General features: G+C 32.8%; 1 protein-coding gene across 1 annotated transcript; it reads left to right on the forward strand.

Moving 5' to 3' along the window:
* The first annotated feature begins 256 nt into the window (after positions 1-256).
* LOC133202040 (uncharacterized) lies at positions 257-4,557 on the forward strand. The gene is made up of 3 exons (XM_061337814.1): positions 257-894; positions 2,017-2,169; positions 3,478-4,557. Exons 1-3 carry the CDS (start codon positions 672-674, stop codon positions 3,990-3,992), a joined length of 891 nt encoding a protein of 296 aa, XP_061193798.1. The 5' UTR covers positions 257-671; the 3' UTR covers positions 3,993-4,557.
* The last annotated feature ends 13,424 nt before the right edge of the window (positions 4,558-17,981 follow it).

The raw sequence follows: 17,981 nt of genomic DNA on the forward strand, positions 1-17,981 counted from the left end.
TTCCACACACATTATACCTGACGTTAAAAGTATGTATGCAAGCATTCATATATTAAAATAAAACACAATCAATTTACAAATTCCTTTAGTCTACAGGTGTACCATTCATATCGTAACGACGAGCCCAGTCTCGTGATATGTAGTACTACTTCTCACATGAATATTTCTTCACATCTTCATAACAAAATATTCCCTTAGAGTTCAGTTTCCAAAAATACGATTTCAATTCAGTTCCGGATTGCGAACAATGGTTTATTAAATCCGTTCTATTGTATTCACTCAGGTAAAAGCGACCCAGGCATTGACAGAATAATCGTTACGGTTGATGACCGCTTTTAATAAACCCGGTTCAATATGACGTGTTAGACTGGAGGCTGTTTAATTTATAAACAAGAAGGGCGTATACTTTCTTACACAGCCAGTGTACGTGTGTACAGAAGATAGGAGGGCAGATAACAAACCTAAAGGGCCCAGCAAATTATCTTCTGGTGTGCCAGGACCAGGCGACTGCTATTTTCGGATATTTTTCGTCGGCCATTGTGACAAATGATCGCTCAGGATTTTTAATTCCTACTTTTGATCAGTGGCTTGGTCTGTTTTATATGCATCCGTGACTCTGAAAAATTTGAATAATTTGAATAATTTTACGATCAGTTTTTGTAAGTGTCAAAATGGCCTGGCCTGGAGTGCTAAGAGTGGCATTCGCCCTAACGTTAATATCCTTGTTTTTCGTTCTTGTGGGGTATCTTTTACCATGGTGGTTTGTTGGAAAAGGTTTCTACATGGGCGTGTTTTACGGAATTATCTGTATCCCGGGGGATATTACGGATGGCAACTGTACTGTTTTCTCCTACTACGACATAAAGGCTGAAAACTCGAGTCTCGAACAAATTGGTATGTATATAAATATTTGTGAACGACGTTTGCCACATGTATCTACATTACACATGTTGTATTATTGTCTGATTGTAGTTATTTGATTATGATAAACTAACATATACTTTCTTAATTTCTTTATGCTCATCAACAGATTAGGTAGATGGGGCCATGACAAATCTTCACCCCAGCCCTTCCTTTGCTTTTTTTCAAACTGTTAAATTTACATTTCACATCGTTCGAAATATCCTCTTTCCCATTCCATCGATAATGATCTAGTGACCTGTCGATAAAAACAATTGATAAATATATGTATGTCGTGCAGCATTAATTTTTGGCGGTTGGGGTGGAGGTGTCAGGAATCATGAACTTTTGCCTAAAAAAGGAAGTTTAATGTTACGGATTTTAACCATATCTTCCAAATACATATTTCTCTTTCAAATTTGGGAATTGTCAAAGAAGAAATTTTGAGACTTTTCATTCACATGATGTATTCAAAATGTACTTTTAAATAGTTTTCAAAACGGTAGCTTCAGGTTTAGACAAAGGAGATTTAAAGCTTATTTTTTTGGCTAAATTCACAAGTTCTCCAACTCCACTGTCGGAGATGTTTACGGATCGAGAAACAATTCAAGCGTGTCATACATAAACTGACACATGTATAGGGGTACATAAATAAGAAAGGGAAGGGTAGATAGTAAATACAATGTATGGAGGAGGTTTGTAAAGGCTATATAACGAAGATGAAATAAGTCGTAAAAAAATGAAAATGTTGCGTATTTAAGGGACCATATCAGCTTTAAGCTTGATTTTAATCGGAAAACAAAATAGCATATAGAGGAAAGAAATATTTTATGCAGTTACTTGATAACTCATTAACAAATTAAAAAACAAAACAAATTATCCTCTAAAATTGAATAGATTTACTTTTTAAAAAGAATTTTACAGGGTCAAGTAAGGCCGATGGTGAAATTTGCTCTTTCTTAAAAGAATGAATTGTAATTTTGTAGGATACAATGCTGGTTACAAAATCGGAACAAATTTACTTTACTTTTTCAACCCCCCCCCCCCGACCCCAGCTCCACCCCACTGGTTTTTGGTAAACATAATACGTCATTATTGTCTTTTTAAATATTTCAGTTCAAAGTGTGCTTTTTGTCATCATACAAGTCGTGACGTCTGTGGCGGTTGGATTTACCCTCCTTGCCAGCCTTATTCTTATTATCGGCGCATGTGGGAACGTGAAGAGCAAAGGCCCTTACGTACTGGCGGCCATCTTTCAATTTTTTGGAGGTACATGTATGCTTTATCCATGTAAACAATGTAGTATAGTGGGAATAATAAAAAGAATAATTATCATTAAAATCATTTATCTTATCATTGTTTAAGGACACAGGTTACTGAAAAACATATGTTATAGAAATCTGCAAAATATTTTTTTTACATCCTCAATTATTACTAAAATGTAAATTCATCACAAAGTTTAGTTTAAAATATTTTTTATTCAAATCAATGAAATGGATTGAACAGCAGGCATAAATGCCTATGATCGTTCTCTCCATAGATCAAGGTACAATTACAAGCAGATATACATGTACATTTAAAAAATTGAAAAGAATATGTGAGGAGTAGATTATCAATTGGTACATATTAAGTATTCCATGTAAACATCGCCTCAATAAAAAATATTTGGAGCCTTGTCCAAGTTTAATTTTTGGGTTGGTATAATTCGCCTTATAAAGTTAATAAGATCTTGTGAAGTACAATCTTGCTAATTCCTAAACTGTACAGATTTGAATATGGTATAAAAGGCTGACCTCTTTGATGCCCTATAAATTTATGACAAACCTGTAACCGAAAGTAGACTAGATAAAATAACAATACAACGACTTTCAAAAGAATTGCGACTTTAAAAAAAAGTTTTTAACATAGCACCCTAGCACAAAAAAGTTTTAATGAGAGTAGCACTTTTATTCTCATATTTTAAGTGCAGGGATATAGATTAATTAAACTTAACGATACAGTGGTTTTAACCTTTTGACAAATGACATTGAGTCAAGACCGATAATTATTATACAAACAGGACGTTAACCTTTGGAATATGGATAGGAATCAATGTTAAGTAGTTCCAAAGCAACAACAATCATTTCTACTGCTTTGAAGTTTTATTATGTGATGATGATTTGAAAATACAATCTTTTAATTTTTCTTGATTATTGAAGTAAGCAGAAAAATACATGTAGTCAGAGACGCGGGATTTCATTGGACGACAAAAATAAACATAAGCAATCGTTTTCAATCTATATTTTGTCCATTGTAGAAAAAATCCAATGTTATCTTCACATGATCGCATAGCAAGTTAGGTGCTGTTAGATTTTATGATTTCTAGAGTGTTGGGATAGGTTGAACAGTATTACATCGATAGTAAATTTAATACTTTTCATAGGTAGATCTCATAACAGATTGAGAAAGGTAACAAAAACCCTGGACTCTATTTGATATATCGTCTATACAAGTGCAATATTTATGTGTAATAAATTATTACTAATAATCCATTCCAAGGAATATTGTTTGAAAGTATAATTTTGTTTTATATTTCAGCTTTGGTGGCAGGATTGACGGCCGGTTTATTTGCTGCCGTATACGTTGCTACTTTCGTCGGCTTAGAGGGCCATTTAGCGTTGGATGGGAAGAATTTCCCATATGCGATTCTTTCTTTAGGTATTGGTGGTTTCATATTATTCATCGCTTTCATTTGTCTTGCCATTGCAACGTGCACGTGGAGAAACATGGATGATGATGACGATGACGATTTGAACCCACCTTATCCAATGAGCGACTACAAGGGTGGCTATGGCAACCAGGGGTACACAAGCGACAGCAGGAGAAATGATTACATCGTTCCTAGTAGCTCCCACAAGTATGGCTACGAGTCTAGGAATGACAATAGTAACTCACGGTATGACTACAGTAGCTCTAGAAATGACTACACAAAGTACACAGGGTCCAGGAATGACTATTCCGGATCACGAAATGGTTATCCCGCCAAACAGGATAACCCTTATAGAAACGATAACATGTACCGACCATATAACAGTAGTTCCTCTCGGTATTAGGACAGCAAGAATCAAACCATTTGTCAAACACCACATCAAGTTCAAACCCAAGCAAATAAAAAAGCCAACTTGTGACGAAAGGTATGTGACATAGCCGTGGATATCTGCCATTTGTACACAATCTAACAATTTTCATTTTCTTATATCTCCCTCAGAAAGTGAAAGACATTGTGGCTAGTTTTTTTTTCAGTCATCTCGGAATTCGGATACCCACCGGGTGATGAGTAAACGACGAGATCACCCGGGGGTGTCCGATGATTCTTTGAATGTGAACGTTTTAACAAAATATAATATTCATGTCATCTATTTAGTGAAATTGACGGTCAAGAGATGTAAACATTTCCAAAATCCAGCATATATCAATCAGAGATCAAAAGCAGCCCTGAGCCATTGTGTGCAGGATACGAGACAAGAGAAGGAAAATTCTATTGTTATTGAGGGTGTGAATTTTCCCAGTATCATTATTATTATAATAAATGCAATTGATATTAAATGATATTTTCTTTATGTATATTGACATATTTTGTATGATTTAAGATATTCAAATTAAATAGCTAAAAGTATTATTAATAGTTATTTTTTTCTTTTTACTATAGGATTACCCTGAAAAAAAATATTAATAGTAAACTATAGTTTACAATAGTTAACTACAGTTTTCTATAGTATCATGGTAAATAAAAGTATCCTTTTTTTTTTTTTTACTTTGGATTTCAGATTGTTTTCGTTTGTTTTCATATATTCATACTTGCATATATTTAATATTAAATAGAAATACTTGTATATTAGCATATTATTTTCAAATTTTACGTCATTGGTATTGAATTTAAGAGATTTTAAAATTCAGAATTAAAAAAAAGTTCTACATTAACGTTTCATAGTAAAAGTATCAAAGTATTTACTATAGTAAACTATAGTTAACTATAATAAATTTTTGTTAGGGATATACTATAGTACTCGAACTTGTTTCAAAGTGCAGCGGTGTCTCTACAAATTTCTATACCGTAACAAAGTTTTTTTTAATAGATTGAAAGGTGAAAGGAAATATTTATAACCGATATATATATGTTACAGTAAATATTTGAAATCAGGAATTTCATGTATTTCCTAAACCGTTCAGTAAATACATGTAATTACTAGTTGTTTTAGGAAATACATGTAATTACTGAATATAGCGTGGAAATTCATGTATTTACTGAAAAGTTTAGCCAATTTTACAAGTTTTTACTAAACTAAGCTGGATGACTATACCGGTACTAGTATGTATGTTTTTAAAGCAGCATTTATAAGAATTGTTTCTACAAAGCTGACGTTATACATTAATTTCCGATTCTGGACAGGAGTCACAGGACTCAGTGCATTGTCTTTCTAAAATTCCACTTAAGGAAGAATGCTTTAAGCTATTTCCATCCTCCTGTGATGTCATATGTTTTTTTTTTTACAAAAACTTTTATCAATCTAAATTCATACCCAATAGAAAAATATCTTCTGGAAGAATGCTTTTCAGGTGTGAATTAAAATATTGTTAAGTAAAATAATTTTAAAAATGTATATTTTCTTCATTTAATCAATTATCAATCTTTAAAAAATATTGCTAAGGGCAATAACTCCTTCTTGTGTACCTTCATTCGGGCATTTTCTTTATTGTACTTCTGATGCAAAATGGATTCCCTGATATTCACAGTTCAAATATATTTATAAAGAAGCAGTTATTTTGGAGCTTTCAACATCAGAATGATGTATTTGAACTAGTTTTTACATAATTTTTATTATAAAATTTATCAAAAATGTACGATTTTTTAATGCTGATATATGTGGTACTTCTGTTTATTTGAGTCTTACATCTTTAAAAATATGGTTCAAAGTACATGTATATGGTGACATACATATATTTTGCAATTATTAGTTAATTCAAACTATAATAATTCAATTTTCCTTACTTCTATCACTTTGAAGTAATGTATTTCTACGGAGAATTTTTTCTGTTCATTTTCCGATGAATGTAATGTCAATTTTAGTAACCGAACTACTTTTTAGCTCACCTGATCCAAAGGCTCAAGTGAGCTTTTCTGATCAAAATTTGTCCGTTGTCTGTCGTCGTTGTCGTAAACTTTTCACATTTTCATCTTCTTCTCAAGAACCACTGGGCCAAATTCAACCAAACTTGCCACAAAGCATCCTTGGGTAAAGGGGATACAAGTTTGTTCAAATGAAGGGCCACGCCCTCTTTCAAGGGGAGATAATTAGGAATTAGTGAAAAAATAATGGCATCATTTAAAAATTTTCTTCTCAAGAACCACTGGGTCAGGAAAGATGAAACTTATGTGGAAACATCCTCAGGTAGTGTAGATTCAAATTTGTTCAAATCATGACCCCCGGGGGTATGGTGGGGCCACAATGGGGGATCAAAGTTTTACATAGATATATATATATATATATATATATATATATATATATATATATATATATATATATATATATATATATATATAGGAAAATATCTCTAAAAATCTTCTTCTTAAAAACAGTAAAGCCATGATTGGTCATATTTATATGGAAGCATCCTCAGGTAGTGTAGATTCAAGTTTGTTCAAATCATGACCCCGCGGGTAGGGTGGGGCCACAATGGGGGATCAAAGTTTTACATATATATATATATATATATATATATATATATATATATATATATATATATATATATATATATATATATATATATATATGTATAGGAAAATATCTCTAAAAATCTTCTTCTTAAAAACAGTAAAGCCATGATTGGTCATCCTCAGGTAGTGAAGATTCAAATTTTTTCAAATCATACCCCCGGGGGTAGGGTGGGGCCACAATGAGGGATCCAAGTTTTACATAGAAATATATAGGAAAATATCTCTAAAATCTTCTTCTTAAAAACAGTAAAGCCATGATTGGTCATGATTTATATATATATTTATATGATTGGTCATATTTATATGGAAGCATCCTCAGATAGTGAAGATTCAAGTTTGTTCAAATCATAACCCCGGGGATAGGTTGGGGCCACAATGGGTGATCAAAGTTTACAGAGGAATATATAGGAAAAAGTCTTTTTCTCAAGAAAAGAAAAGCCATGATTAGTCAAATTGATATGGAGGCATCTTTGGGTAGTGTAGAATGAAATTTTTTCAAATGAGGGCCCCTGGGGGTAGAGTGGGGCCACAACGGGGGATCAAATTTTTACAAATGAATATATGGGAAAAAAATCTGCTGCTCAAGAACAACAAAGCCATTTGTTATATTGATGTGAAAGCATCATCAGGTAGTTTAAAATTCAACACCCCCCTCCCTGTAAACTTTTCAATACTGTACTGATTTTTGCTTTTTTCCTAGCCAATGTGCTCAGGTGAGCGATGTGGCCCATGGGCCTCTTGTTATCAATTATTGTCAGTGTTTTTCATTCCAATAAATATAAGCACGCGACTTTGTTATAAACTTATACTCTCTAAAACGTATGACAATGTTCTTTTCATGATTTAAATTCAGCTTCTGTAATTTTTTTGTTTCTCTCCGCGTGCTTTAAAGGAAATATTTTAATCATATGTTTCTATTTTTAAATTACACAATAAAAATTCTTGTAGAGTAGAAAAAAGAAAAATATTCAAATAAATTATTAAGCGAGGTAACTGTTGTCAATGAGTAATGCCGGGGATGGCAAGGGACATAACTCTGTAAAGAAGCACGTGTTTTGCGTTTTTTATTTGTAAAGAAAGAATTTGCATTGATTTTGGTACAAAATGAAAACCAAACTAGAAAAAGTTATTATGTAGCCTAAGTTATAAAAATTAAATGATAAGAAGGACCTTAGACTAAGTTTTCCCGATGTGAGTGTTATTATCACATTCTCACGTAGGCCTATTTCGTCTGCACATCAACTTTATATAGGGTATTAACCATGTTAATTGTCAATCAAGTTGTACGTGTATTAAGGTGTATCGACAAGTAAGTTTATTTCTAGATATTTTTTTTTTAACCTGAAGATATTTCTTTCTAATATTCCATTGCACTCCACTCGACGTGTTACCGTTTGCTTACTGACAACAAAGCAAGTTTCTGCCTGCTTTATGTGTAATCGCTTTTAAAAATAGCAAGTGCAGATTTTCGTAACTTACGTAATCTATAACTTAGTAAATCATTATAAAGACAATAAAACATAACGGGAATTCTTTATTTTTATAACATTTAAAAAAAATTATACTCGCCTTGTGTACTACAGGCTTTTAGATCCGCTCCCAGGAATCGTGTAATTTTCCAATTGATATATTTCTACGCAGCTGTCGGCATGTAAATTTCGTGCACAATTTTTTGAGTTAGCCAAATAATGAGTATGTACATGAAAAGTAACATGTTTTCGCTGAAATTGAATTATAAGCATTGACTATATAAATGATTTTGTTCATCGAGAAATGAATCTAAAAAACGAATCGCACACTTTTTTATGAAAGCCTTCGGCTTTCATAAAGTGTGCGATTCGTTTTTTAGATTCATTTCTCGATGAACAAAATAATTTGAAGGCTTTCATAAAAAAGTGTGCGATTCGTTTTTTAGATTCATTTCTCGATGAACAAAATAATTTATATAGTCAATACTATATTCACTGAAAATAAATGCAGTTTTACTACTTTGAACCATTAAAATTGTGAGGGTGGAAAATGCCTTACAGTTTCATCATCGTATTTTATAAGATTTTTTGCATTTTTCAAGAGACCGCATAAGAATTGTTTATTTGCAAATAAGATGATTCGGGGTTTTAAATTTACTGTCAGTAAAGGCAAAGTAGCAATGTATGAATATCTAGTAAAATAAGGAATGTCAGTAAGCGATTTTAGTTTTTTAAATTAACTATACTGTTATCTGTTATATTTTATGATGCATATTATGAATTATCTCACCAAAACACAGTCAGTAAATATACATGTAAAACAGTCAGTAAATATACATGTAAAAAGTATTGAAAAATTCAGTAAATACGTGTATTTCCTAATCTGAAATCAGTAAATCCCCGTATTCCCTAAGCAGAATAGGAATTTCATGTATTTCCTAAAATGCAGGAAATACATGAAATTCCTAATTACGCATATTTACTGTAATATATATATATATATATATATATATATATATATATATATATATATATATATATATATATATATATATATATATATATATATATATATAATGTTTTATTAATTCTTGCATTACGATTAGTCGAGATATGCATTTTTGTTAATTCTCACGATTGAAAAAATTATTCCTTTTAATAAACATACTTCGTCCAGTCAGCTGATGAAACATCGATTTATCATAAAATCATAAAATCTGTTGCATTTGAAAGGTTTTCTGGTTTGATTTGATAATATTTTGTTGTATTTGAATTTTACAATTGGGATCGGGCAAAAGTTCTAAAAACTTGATATGCCCTTTCCCTACATGTGAATTATGATAAATATATTTACACATTTTCTCTCATTACATTTCAATAAAACTCGGTCTATGATTCAAGTAAACGATTTTATTTGTAATCAAGAAAGTGTAAATATTAAGTACACTTTAATTTGATAATAAAGCCTGCAAGATGTTTTTAATCTGTTTGCACTGTAAAGGTTTCTTTGTCCATATTGTCATAAGAGTGCAAAATATGACTTTAGGACATTATATGTTGTGTTTTCGACTATCCAAAAAACAGATGCCATCTGCACCTTCGCAAAAAAAAAAAAAAAAAAAAAAAAAAAAAAAAAATAAATAAATAAATAAATAAATAGAAAAAGAAAAAGATCTTAACAGGAAGGGAAGCTAGTCAGATTAGAAATATGTCTATAAGACATGAATGCCCCGCCCAGGGTTCATTAGTAATGCAACATGAAAATTTGTATTATAGTGTATAAGGTTTAATGAAAATACCTTGAATAGCTTCTTCAAAACTGAGCGTAATACACAATAAATAGTAAAGTAAAAGGTCATTGGGAAGGTCAAGGTAAAAAAGAATCAAATGATGTATTAGTGCATAAGCTTACATAAAAAAATTTCTGGAAAAGTTTCTTTAAAACTGAGCTAAACACTAATTTTAGAAAAGTGAGCTCAAGGTCAAAGGAATGATTGTTGTTTTACGTCCCATTCGAGAATTTTTCACTCCTATAGAGACGTCACATGTACCGGTGAAGGCTTCAAATTTTGACCTTTACTCGGCACTTAGGGCCATTGAGCAGTGAGGGATCTTTATCGTGCCAACGCCGGCCGTGACACGGGGCTTCGGTTTTTAAGGTCTCATCCGAAGGACCCGCTTTCACTTCAAGTGCCGAGCGCACGGCGTAGGAACAGTCGCTTCCCATTTTTTATCGACTTAGGTCAGTCGCGGCCGAGATTGGAACTCACGACCTCCCGATCACGGAGCGAACGCTTTACCGACTGTGCTACCCTGAACGGTCAAGGTCAAAGTAGAGTTCAAGGTAAAAAAATGTTGAGCACTTGAAAAGTTCTTCTCAATATGTATCAGCACAGGAAGTTTGATAAATTTTTTTTTTGTAATTAAATTAAACAAAAATTTGAAACAGTAAGGTCAAGGTAAATTGAAAGGTCAAGGTAAAAAATGTTGAAGCAATTGAACAACTGTCATCAGTATAAGTATATAAAGTTTGATAAAATATCTTGATTACTTTCCTTGAAATTAACCTACATGTTAACAAAAATTTGAGGTCAAAGTCAAAGGTCAAGGTAAAAAAAAATGTTGATGCACTTGGAATAGCTCTCAACAATATGTATCAGAATATGAAGTGTGATAAAAATATCTTGAATTCAAGTAGTTTCTTTGAAACTGAGCTAAACTCGAGATCAAAGTCAAAGGAAAGGTCATGGTCAAAAATGTGATGCAGTTGAATAGCTCTTATCAGTATGTACGAGGGGTTATCAAAAAGTTCGTGGACTGATGCGATAAAATTAATACTATGTAGTCTATGCTTACAAAATTTATGCGGAACATAAAACAACAAAAGTTTAAGAAATGTTAAAAATTTTAGCTTGATACGTTGATAATTTCCCAATTATTCTAAAATAAAAAAAACACATTATACGATCACCTGGCGCTGTCCCCGTTTAGCTTCATGACGTCCGACAAACGTCTTTTGTTTCTCAATGTCCTCTCTCTCTACCTCATACACTTATCTTGATGTGATTACCTGGAGTTAAGTAAGGACTTAAGCCCATCTTCTTTATATGACGTTACAATGTCATGAACAGCTGCTTTCAATGCATTTAATATTATAAATGGATCTATACACAGGAAAAGATCCTCACTTGATTATGCCAGAATACTTAGCTTGTTGGAGTTCAATTTCTACCACACATGATCAACGTCACTTTTCGACGTGACTGACTTTTGACACCCTGACTACATCTCTCTGAATCTTTTTGGGCATTTAAAAACAAGTACTCTGGATTCATTTTATTTTTCTGTAGTCCGTTTAAACATTCCTTAGGTCTATACCAGTTTTTCCATGAGCAAAACTTTATAGAATGTGGAAAAAGAAACCTCTCCCCCATTTTGACGTCATTTTCAAGCCCATAATTGTTTGGACACTCCATATAAAATTTACGATAAGATTTCATAGAACTTACAGAATGGGGTAAAAATTGCAAATTTTACGGAACAATTGTGTCGTACCACATGTCTGAATTAACAGGATTTTTTGATGACAAAAGCTCATATCTAAAGAGTTTTTCTCAGTTACACTCAGGTAGGAAAAACGTCATATTTGAAGTTGCTTCGCCTGGACATACCATTGCTTACAAAAACATCAACAATTTATTAAATGATAAAACTAATGATTTATGGTTTATTTTATAGATAGAAAAGATGATGCTAACTAAATGTCTAAAAATTCATTGATGTACCTAAAGCGGTTTTAATTTTATGGCGCTAGTCCACGAACTTTTTGATAACCCCTCGTATGTGCATATGGAGTTTGAAAAAAATATCTTGAATAGTTTCTTTGAAATTGATCTGAATGCAAATTTAAGAAAAATTAAGTAAAGATCAAAATTAATGAAAATTCAAGGTAATAAATGTTGATGATGTTGAAGAGTTCTCATCAGTATGTATTGGCATAAAACAGGTTGGAACAATTCCCTTGAAGAGGGATCATCTCGGAAAAGCGCTAATATCCCTCTCTAGCGGAAGAATAAACATTACCATAAATAGGTGTATTGTTGTTTTGATTATAAGATAATAAAAAAAAAAACTCGTGGTTTTTTTAAAATCCGGGAGATGGCTGCATTGAAGCGTGGATTTCCAACATAATACTGACAATACAGGCTAGAAATTTAAGACAATCATTGCTGCATCTAAGAATAGGAGGCTGGAATCCATAATAAATTGTTAATTTTTTTTTGGCAGAGGTTTCATAACTTTGCGATTATTTATGTTTTTGAAGCATATAAATTACAAATAGATATCCAAAATATATTCGTTAAGGTTTCAGTTTTTCATTCATGCACAGAATTTAATAATCATGTTCTCCGGAAACTAGGAATGTCAACGAGTACCTGGTAAACCGGGTATTCGATCGGAGTACCCGGTAAACCGGGTACTAGATCAAACGTCCGAGTATCGAATACTATAAAATCGGTACTCGGTGACTCGGATTTATTTTTTTTTTCATATTTCAAAGTGCATATATTTATTAAAAACTTATCCAAAAAAAAAAAAAAAAGATTTAAATATGCACTACCATGTCTATACAGTAATTTGCGTCATCTACACCAGTTATCGCTTGTGGCTGTGCACATGTATATACAGTTATTACCTTGTCCAATCACTGGACACCGTACACAGCTGTCTTACCTCCTGTGACTCGAATTTTTGGATGACTTTAATTATTTGTTTCCATTTAATATCGTTTAATTATGATCTATTACATGTAATTATCCTTAGATTATTTAATAAGCACACGATAGCGAAAATCGGACATACATAGAAATACCGCTACCAATTCAAATACAACCATATATTTAAGGAATCACCGTCTAGTTTGTTGGGTATGCCAGGGCATCAACGGCAGTTGAAACTTCGGATAATTTATTGCATAACGGGTGAAGTTGTAAATATCGAGAAATCAACATACTTAACTCAGAGTTATCACAAAGAAAACATTTGGAAATGTAAATTATATACGACTCGCGATCTCGACAGCGTGAAATATGTGGAGATAACGAACGGTATTCGAGCTCCAAAAGTCCAATGCATTAAACATTACAAAATAGGAGCAGAGCAAACACGGACCTCCAAACATCAGAGGTGGGATCAGGTGTGATGGAGGAGTGAGCATCCCCTGCCGACCGGTCACATCCGCCGTGTGCTCCTTGTCATGATCGGGAAATAACGGAAAAATCCGTTGACAATTCAGTGTGTAAATAATGGCCTAAGAATTAGTATGAAAAAAGTCAGTCAGCATTTTAGTGTTTATCATAAAGCTTTGTCGTTAGATTACTATTAACGTCTTTTTTCTAATAAAATATCCAAATATGAAACAGATGTGTCAGACTCTGTGGTATCTTTTATCTCAAGCTCACCGGGATATATAACGTGTCGACATAAGAATGGAAATAACCATTGTTAACTGACAATACGCCGTCGATATATCTAAATGTCGAGTTGAAGGCCACAGCATGTCTTTTCTTCTTTTCACGTAAAAGATTTTGGACAAATTCTGCTTCATATGAATACAAAAAGAGGTCTGCTAATAACAGGGCGCAATTTGTACCCATGGGAATTCCAAAAGACCTGTTGGAAGACCTGGTCTCCAAAAACCACATAGATATTGTCGATCAGAAACTCGAGCATCTTTTTAATGTCAACTTCAGAGTACTTATGTGTACAATCAGATTGTTTTTTTAACAAAGTAACAAAGTAATTTTGGAAATGACCAATGACAAGGTAAATAAATTTACGAGTCCCATTTTTATTGAAAAAGCAGCTGTCAACGATGTCAGAAAGTCTGGACTTTAATTTATCGTGGTGGGGAATAGTTGTATATAAAGTTGAAAAGTCGAAAGTTTTTATCTTGTAAAGTTTGGTAAAATTTTGTTATTTCAAATGTTCCAAAAGTTCCCTGGAATATTTTAAGATCCACATCTGATTTACACCACTTCTCGAATATATTGTTGCACAGTACTCTTGAATTTTCTCCTTCACTACTGTTAATATCTTAGTTGGAGTAAATAAAGAAGCTTGTTAGATCATTTACTGGAACCCGCTATGTATCTTTGTTTGTAAGGATTTTTATGAGGTTTCAAAATCCAATATAGATACGGTAATTTAAATTCAATTTGGATGTTGGGAATATTAAAAATATTCAAAACTGACATATGATTTTCCCAAAGATATTATATTTCACTAGTCTAATCATTAAAAAGTTCGTTCCTCTCTTCCGTTGATTAAATAGTCTTCCTAAACAATAACTGTAAAGCATTTATAATTATTGGTGTATTAATTGATCATGTCTTTTGTGTTTGTTTGATACATAAATTAAGTACCAAAAAATCGTTTTTGTTGGGCTCGATGTTTATATACATGCATTATAAACGAAAGAAAACATCGATGGGGTACACAGGTCTCAATAAAATCAACAAACTTTTACATGTATACACACTTTTTCCGAGTATCCGGTATACTCGATCGAGAAATCTTCCGAGTAACCGATTATCTAATATTGACCGATTTGACATCCCTACCAGAAACCCATGGTTATGGAACGCCTCAGCTGCAATACGCGGAGAACATTCATTATATGCTGATACATGTACTTTAAAATTATTTGATACTTTAACATTGTATGCTGATACTTTAACATTATATACTGAAACTTTGTCATTATATGCTGATACTTTGTCATTATATGCTGATACTTCAACATAATATACTGAAAATTTGTTATTAAATGCTGATACTTCAACATTATATGTTGATATTTTAACATTAAATGCTGATACTTTAACATTATTTAAGGAATGAATTTAATAGCTACCCAAATTATACTGGTATAACCTGGGTTGGGGAAGTTTACGCTTTATAAACCGCAAAGTGGTTTATAAAAAAGCGGTTAACTGTTCCAACCCAGGTTATACCAGTATAACTTGAGTAGCTATTAAATTCATTACATATGTATTTATAATTCAATTTTCCATCATTAAGTGTAAAAAATAAAACAATTTCTCCTTCGAAAATGCCTTCAAATTGTACGTATTTTAAATGTAACGTAAAGCGGATTGATATGTTTTTGACGTAAGTCATTGTGACGTAGGCAACCCAGGTTATACGATTTATTCTAATTTTTTTTATCCAATCAAATGATGCGTTACAACCAAAATTAAATTATATGCTGATACTTTAACATTACATGCTGATACTTCAACATTATATGCTGACACTTTACCATTATATGATGATACGTGTAGGATTAGGTGCTTAGGAGGAGTAAGCATCCCCGTCCACCTGTCACACCCGCCGTGATCCCTATGTATTATAATCAGGTAGACGGAATATTCCGTTGTCAAATGTTGTATTAAAAAAAGCCTTACGATTGGTATAAATTAAGTCGGTTAAAATACGACCCAATGATAAGTTACATTTGCTACATGTTACAAGGTCATTATAACGACCTTAGAATTTACAAAATGCTGACTTTAAACTAGGTTGCTGAAATCCTGTAACACCAGTTACCTTTCCGTAGTCTCAAGATAAATCGAAGTTCTTCCAAAATACAATTATAATTAAGGGCTTTACAAATACAATATTGTTAAAAGCCTTTTTGCTGGAACCATAAAATATTGTTCATGAAGTCTGTCTAATTCTTTTATCTCATACGATTTAGTGAAAACAGAAGTATAGATAAGATACAAATAAAAACAATACAAATAAAAAAAAATTACAATACAAATGTAAAAAGATCAAATATTGCAACGTTTGACATGCCAAAGTAAAATTTAACACGCAGATGTCTGAAAATCAGGAAGGAAACCCGTAAAAGCACAACTCCAACAAAAATAGCACACTGTCTTATAAGTCCGAAATCTGGTCAAATCTAGAAATATCACTGACTCTAATTCTGTTTATGGAATTATTTTTGGTTAATATGGTAAATTTCAGGGGTACTAGGTACACGGGTTAAAAATTGGACTATATTATTCAAAATGTCACATTTACATGGAAACATTGTGAGTAAAATTATCAGTAAGGATGTTGCAAGCGTTTGTGATGAGCGTGAAAGTGAGCTTGTATAGACACAGCTTAATCTCCAATCATAATGCATTTTCAAATCAGCAATCAACGCTAGCAACTTTCTAAAACTTCTAATAAATGCAAAATAATACAGAACTGTAAAACCAGATGCTTATTCCAGGGTTTAAAATTATCAAACAACTAAAGACAAAGGTCTACAAAGCCGTCGGAAAGGGACCTTTTAACAAAACACTAAAAAATATTTGCTATATTTTGTTTATTTTTTGTGTGAAAATATATTATTTCAAAAATGGCCCAGAACTAAGTAAAATTATGCCCAATTTCTAAAGATTTCCTGGCTCAGAGAAGGATATACCCCTTCCAGCCCTCTTTTGCATCCTCCTTTCCAGAAACCTGAGAGGACACTGGTTTCAGATGCAGAATTTATTCAAAAACTTGTACATTAGAAGAATTAAACACTTGCTGTGGCCTTCAGCTCTACATTTTGATATATCGAGGACGTACATGTATTATTAATTAACAATACATGTTGTTACTTCCATTCATATGACGACTCGATATATCCCAGTGAACTTGAAATAAGATACCACAGAGTCTGACACATCTGTTTCATATTTGGATATTGTACCAGAAAATGACGTGTATGGTAATCTTAAAACAAAACTTTATGATAAACGGAATAACTTCAACTTTTCTATCGTCAACTTCCCTTACTTAAGTGGCAATATACCCATATCACCTGCAAATGGGGTTCATGTCTCCCAGTTGATTCGATATGCAAAAGCATGCTCTATGCACAAACAGTTTCTAAAACAAGGTAAGCTATTGACAAACAAGTTGTTGAAACAAGAATATTAACAGTATCATTTAAAGTCATCATTTCGCAAGTCCTATGGTAGATACAATTACCTTGTCAGCAAAAACAATCTATCGTCAAGTCGAATGCTGACTGATTTCATACTAATTGTTAGGCCGTTATTTGCACATTGAATTTTCTAAAGATTTTTCCGTTTTCCCGATCTTAACAAGGAGAACACGACAGGTCTGACCGATCGGCAGGGAATGATTATTCTTCCATGGCACCTGCTCCCACCTCTGATATTTTTAGAAGTTCGTGTTTCCCCTGTGCCTGATTTGTATTTTTTGTATGGACTTTTGAGCCTGATGACTGTTCGTTTTCTCCATATTTGATTTAATGCAAAGACATACAGGCCCCAACATGAAGAGACCTGTGTCAAATAGAAGAACAGTGGCAGGAAATGTTAAATGCGGGTTATTAAAGCGTCTGAGAAACAACTGTCTAGTTCTGCGTAGAGACAACGGTAACACAGAACGAGTGAATGGAAACCAAGAAGTCACATACATGTAGTATATGGAGAATAGGAGGACGGGGACGACAAGGACACACGGCAGTAATCTGTTGAGCAATACTAATTAAGGCACTATACACTGTATAGATAAGTCAGCGGTATGGTTCATAGCGAATGTACATGGCTTAGATCTGTTGATTGATACAGATGTGTGAGATTTTTCTGTGATGGACAGTCCTATGATAGAACATTGCATGAAAAGAACATCGTTTAAGAGATGTCCTGAGTACTAATTCATGTAAGATGACACTAGGTTACAGCACAAGCTGCCTAAAGCAGACATAAAAGTAGGTGACGATTTTTTTTAGAATAAGACTATTAATTAGAGACCCTCTGTACCCTAGGGGAAAATATTTT

This window comes from Saccostrea echinata, unplaced genomic scaffold (genome assembly GCF_033153115.1).
Source record: "Saccostrea echinata isolate AGI-Se365-2 ecotype Australia unplaced genomic scaffold, CSIRO_AGI_Sech_v1 ptg000046l, whole genome shotgun sequence".
NCBI classification, from domain to species: domain Eukaryota; kingdom Metazoa; phylum Mollusca; class Bivalvia; order Ostreida; family Ostreidae; genus Saccostrea; species Saccostrea echinata.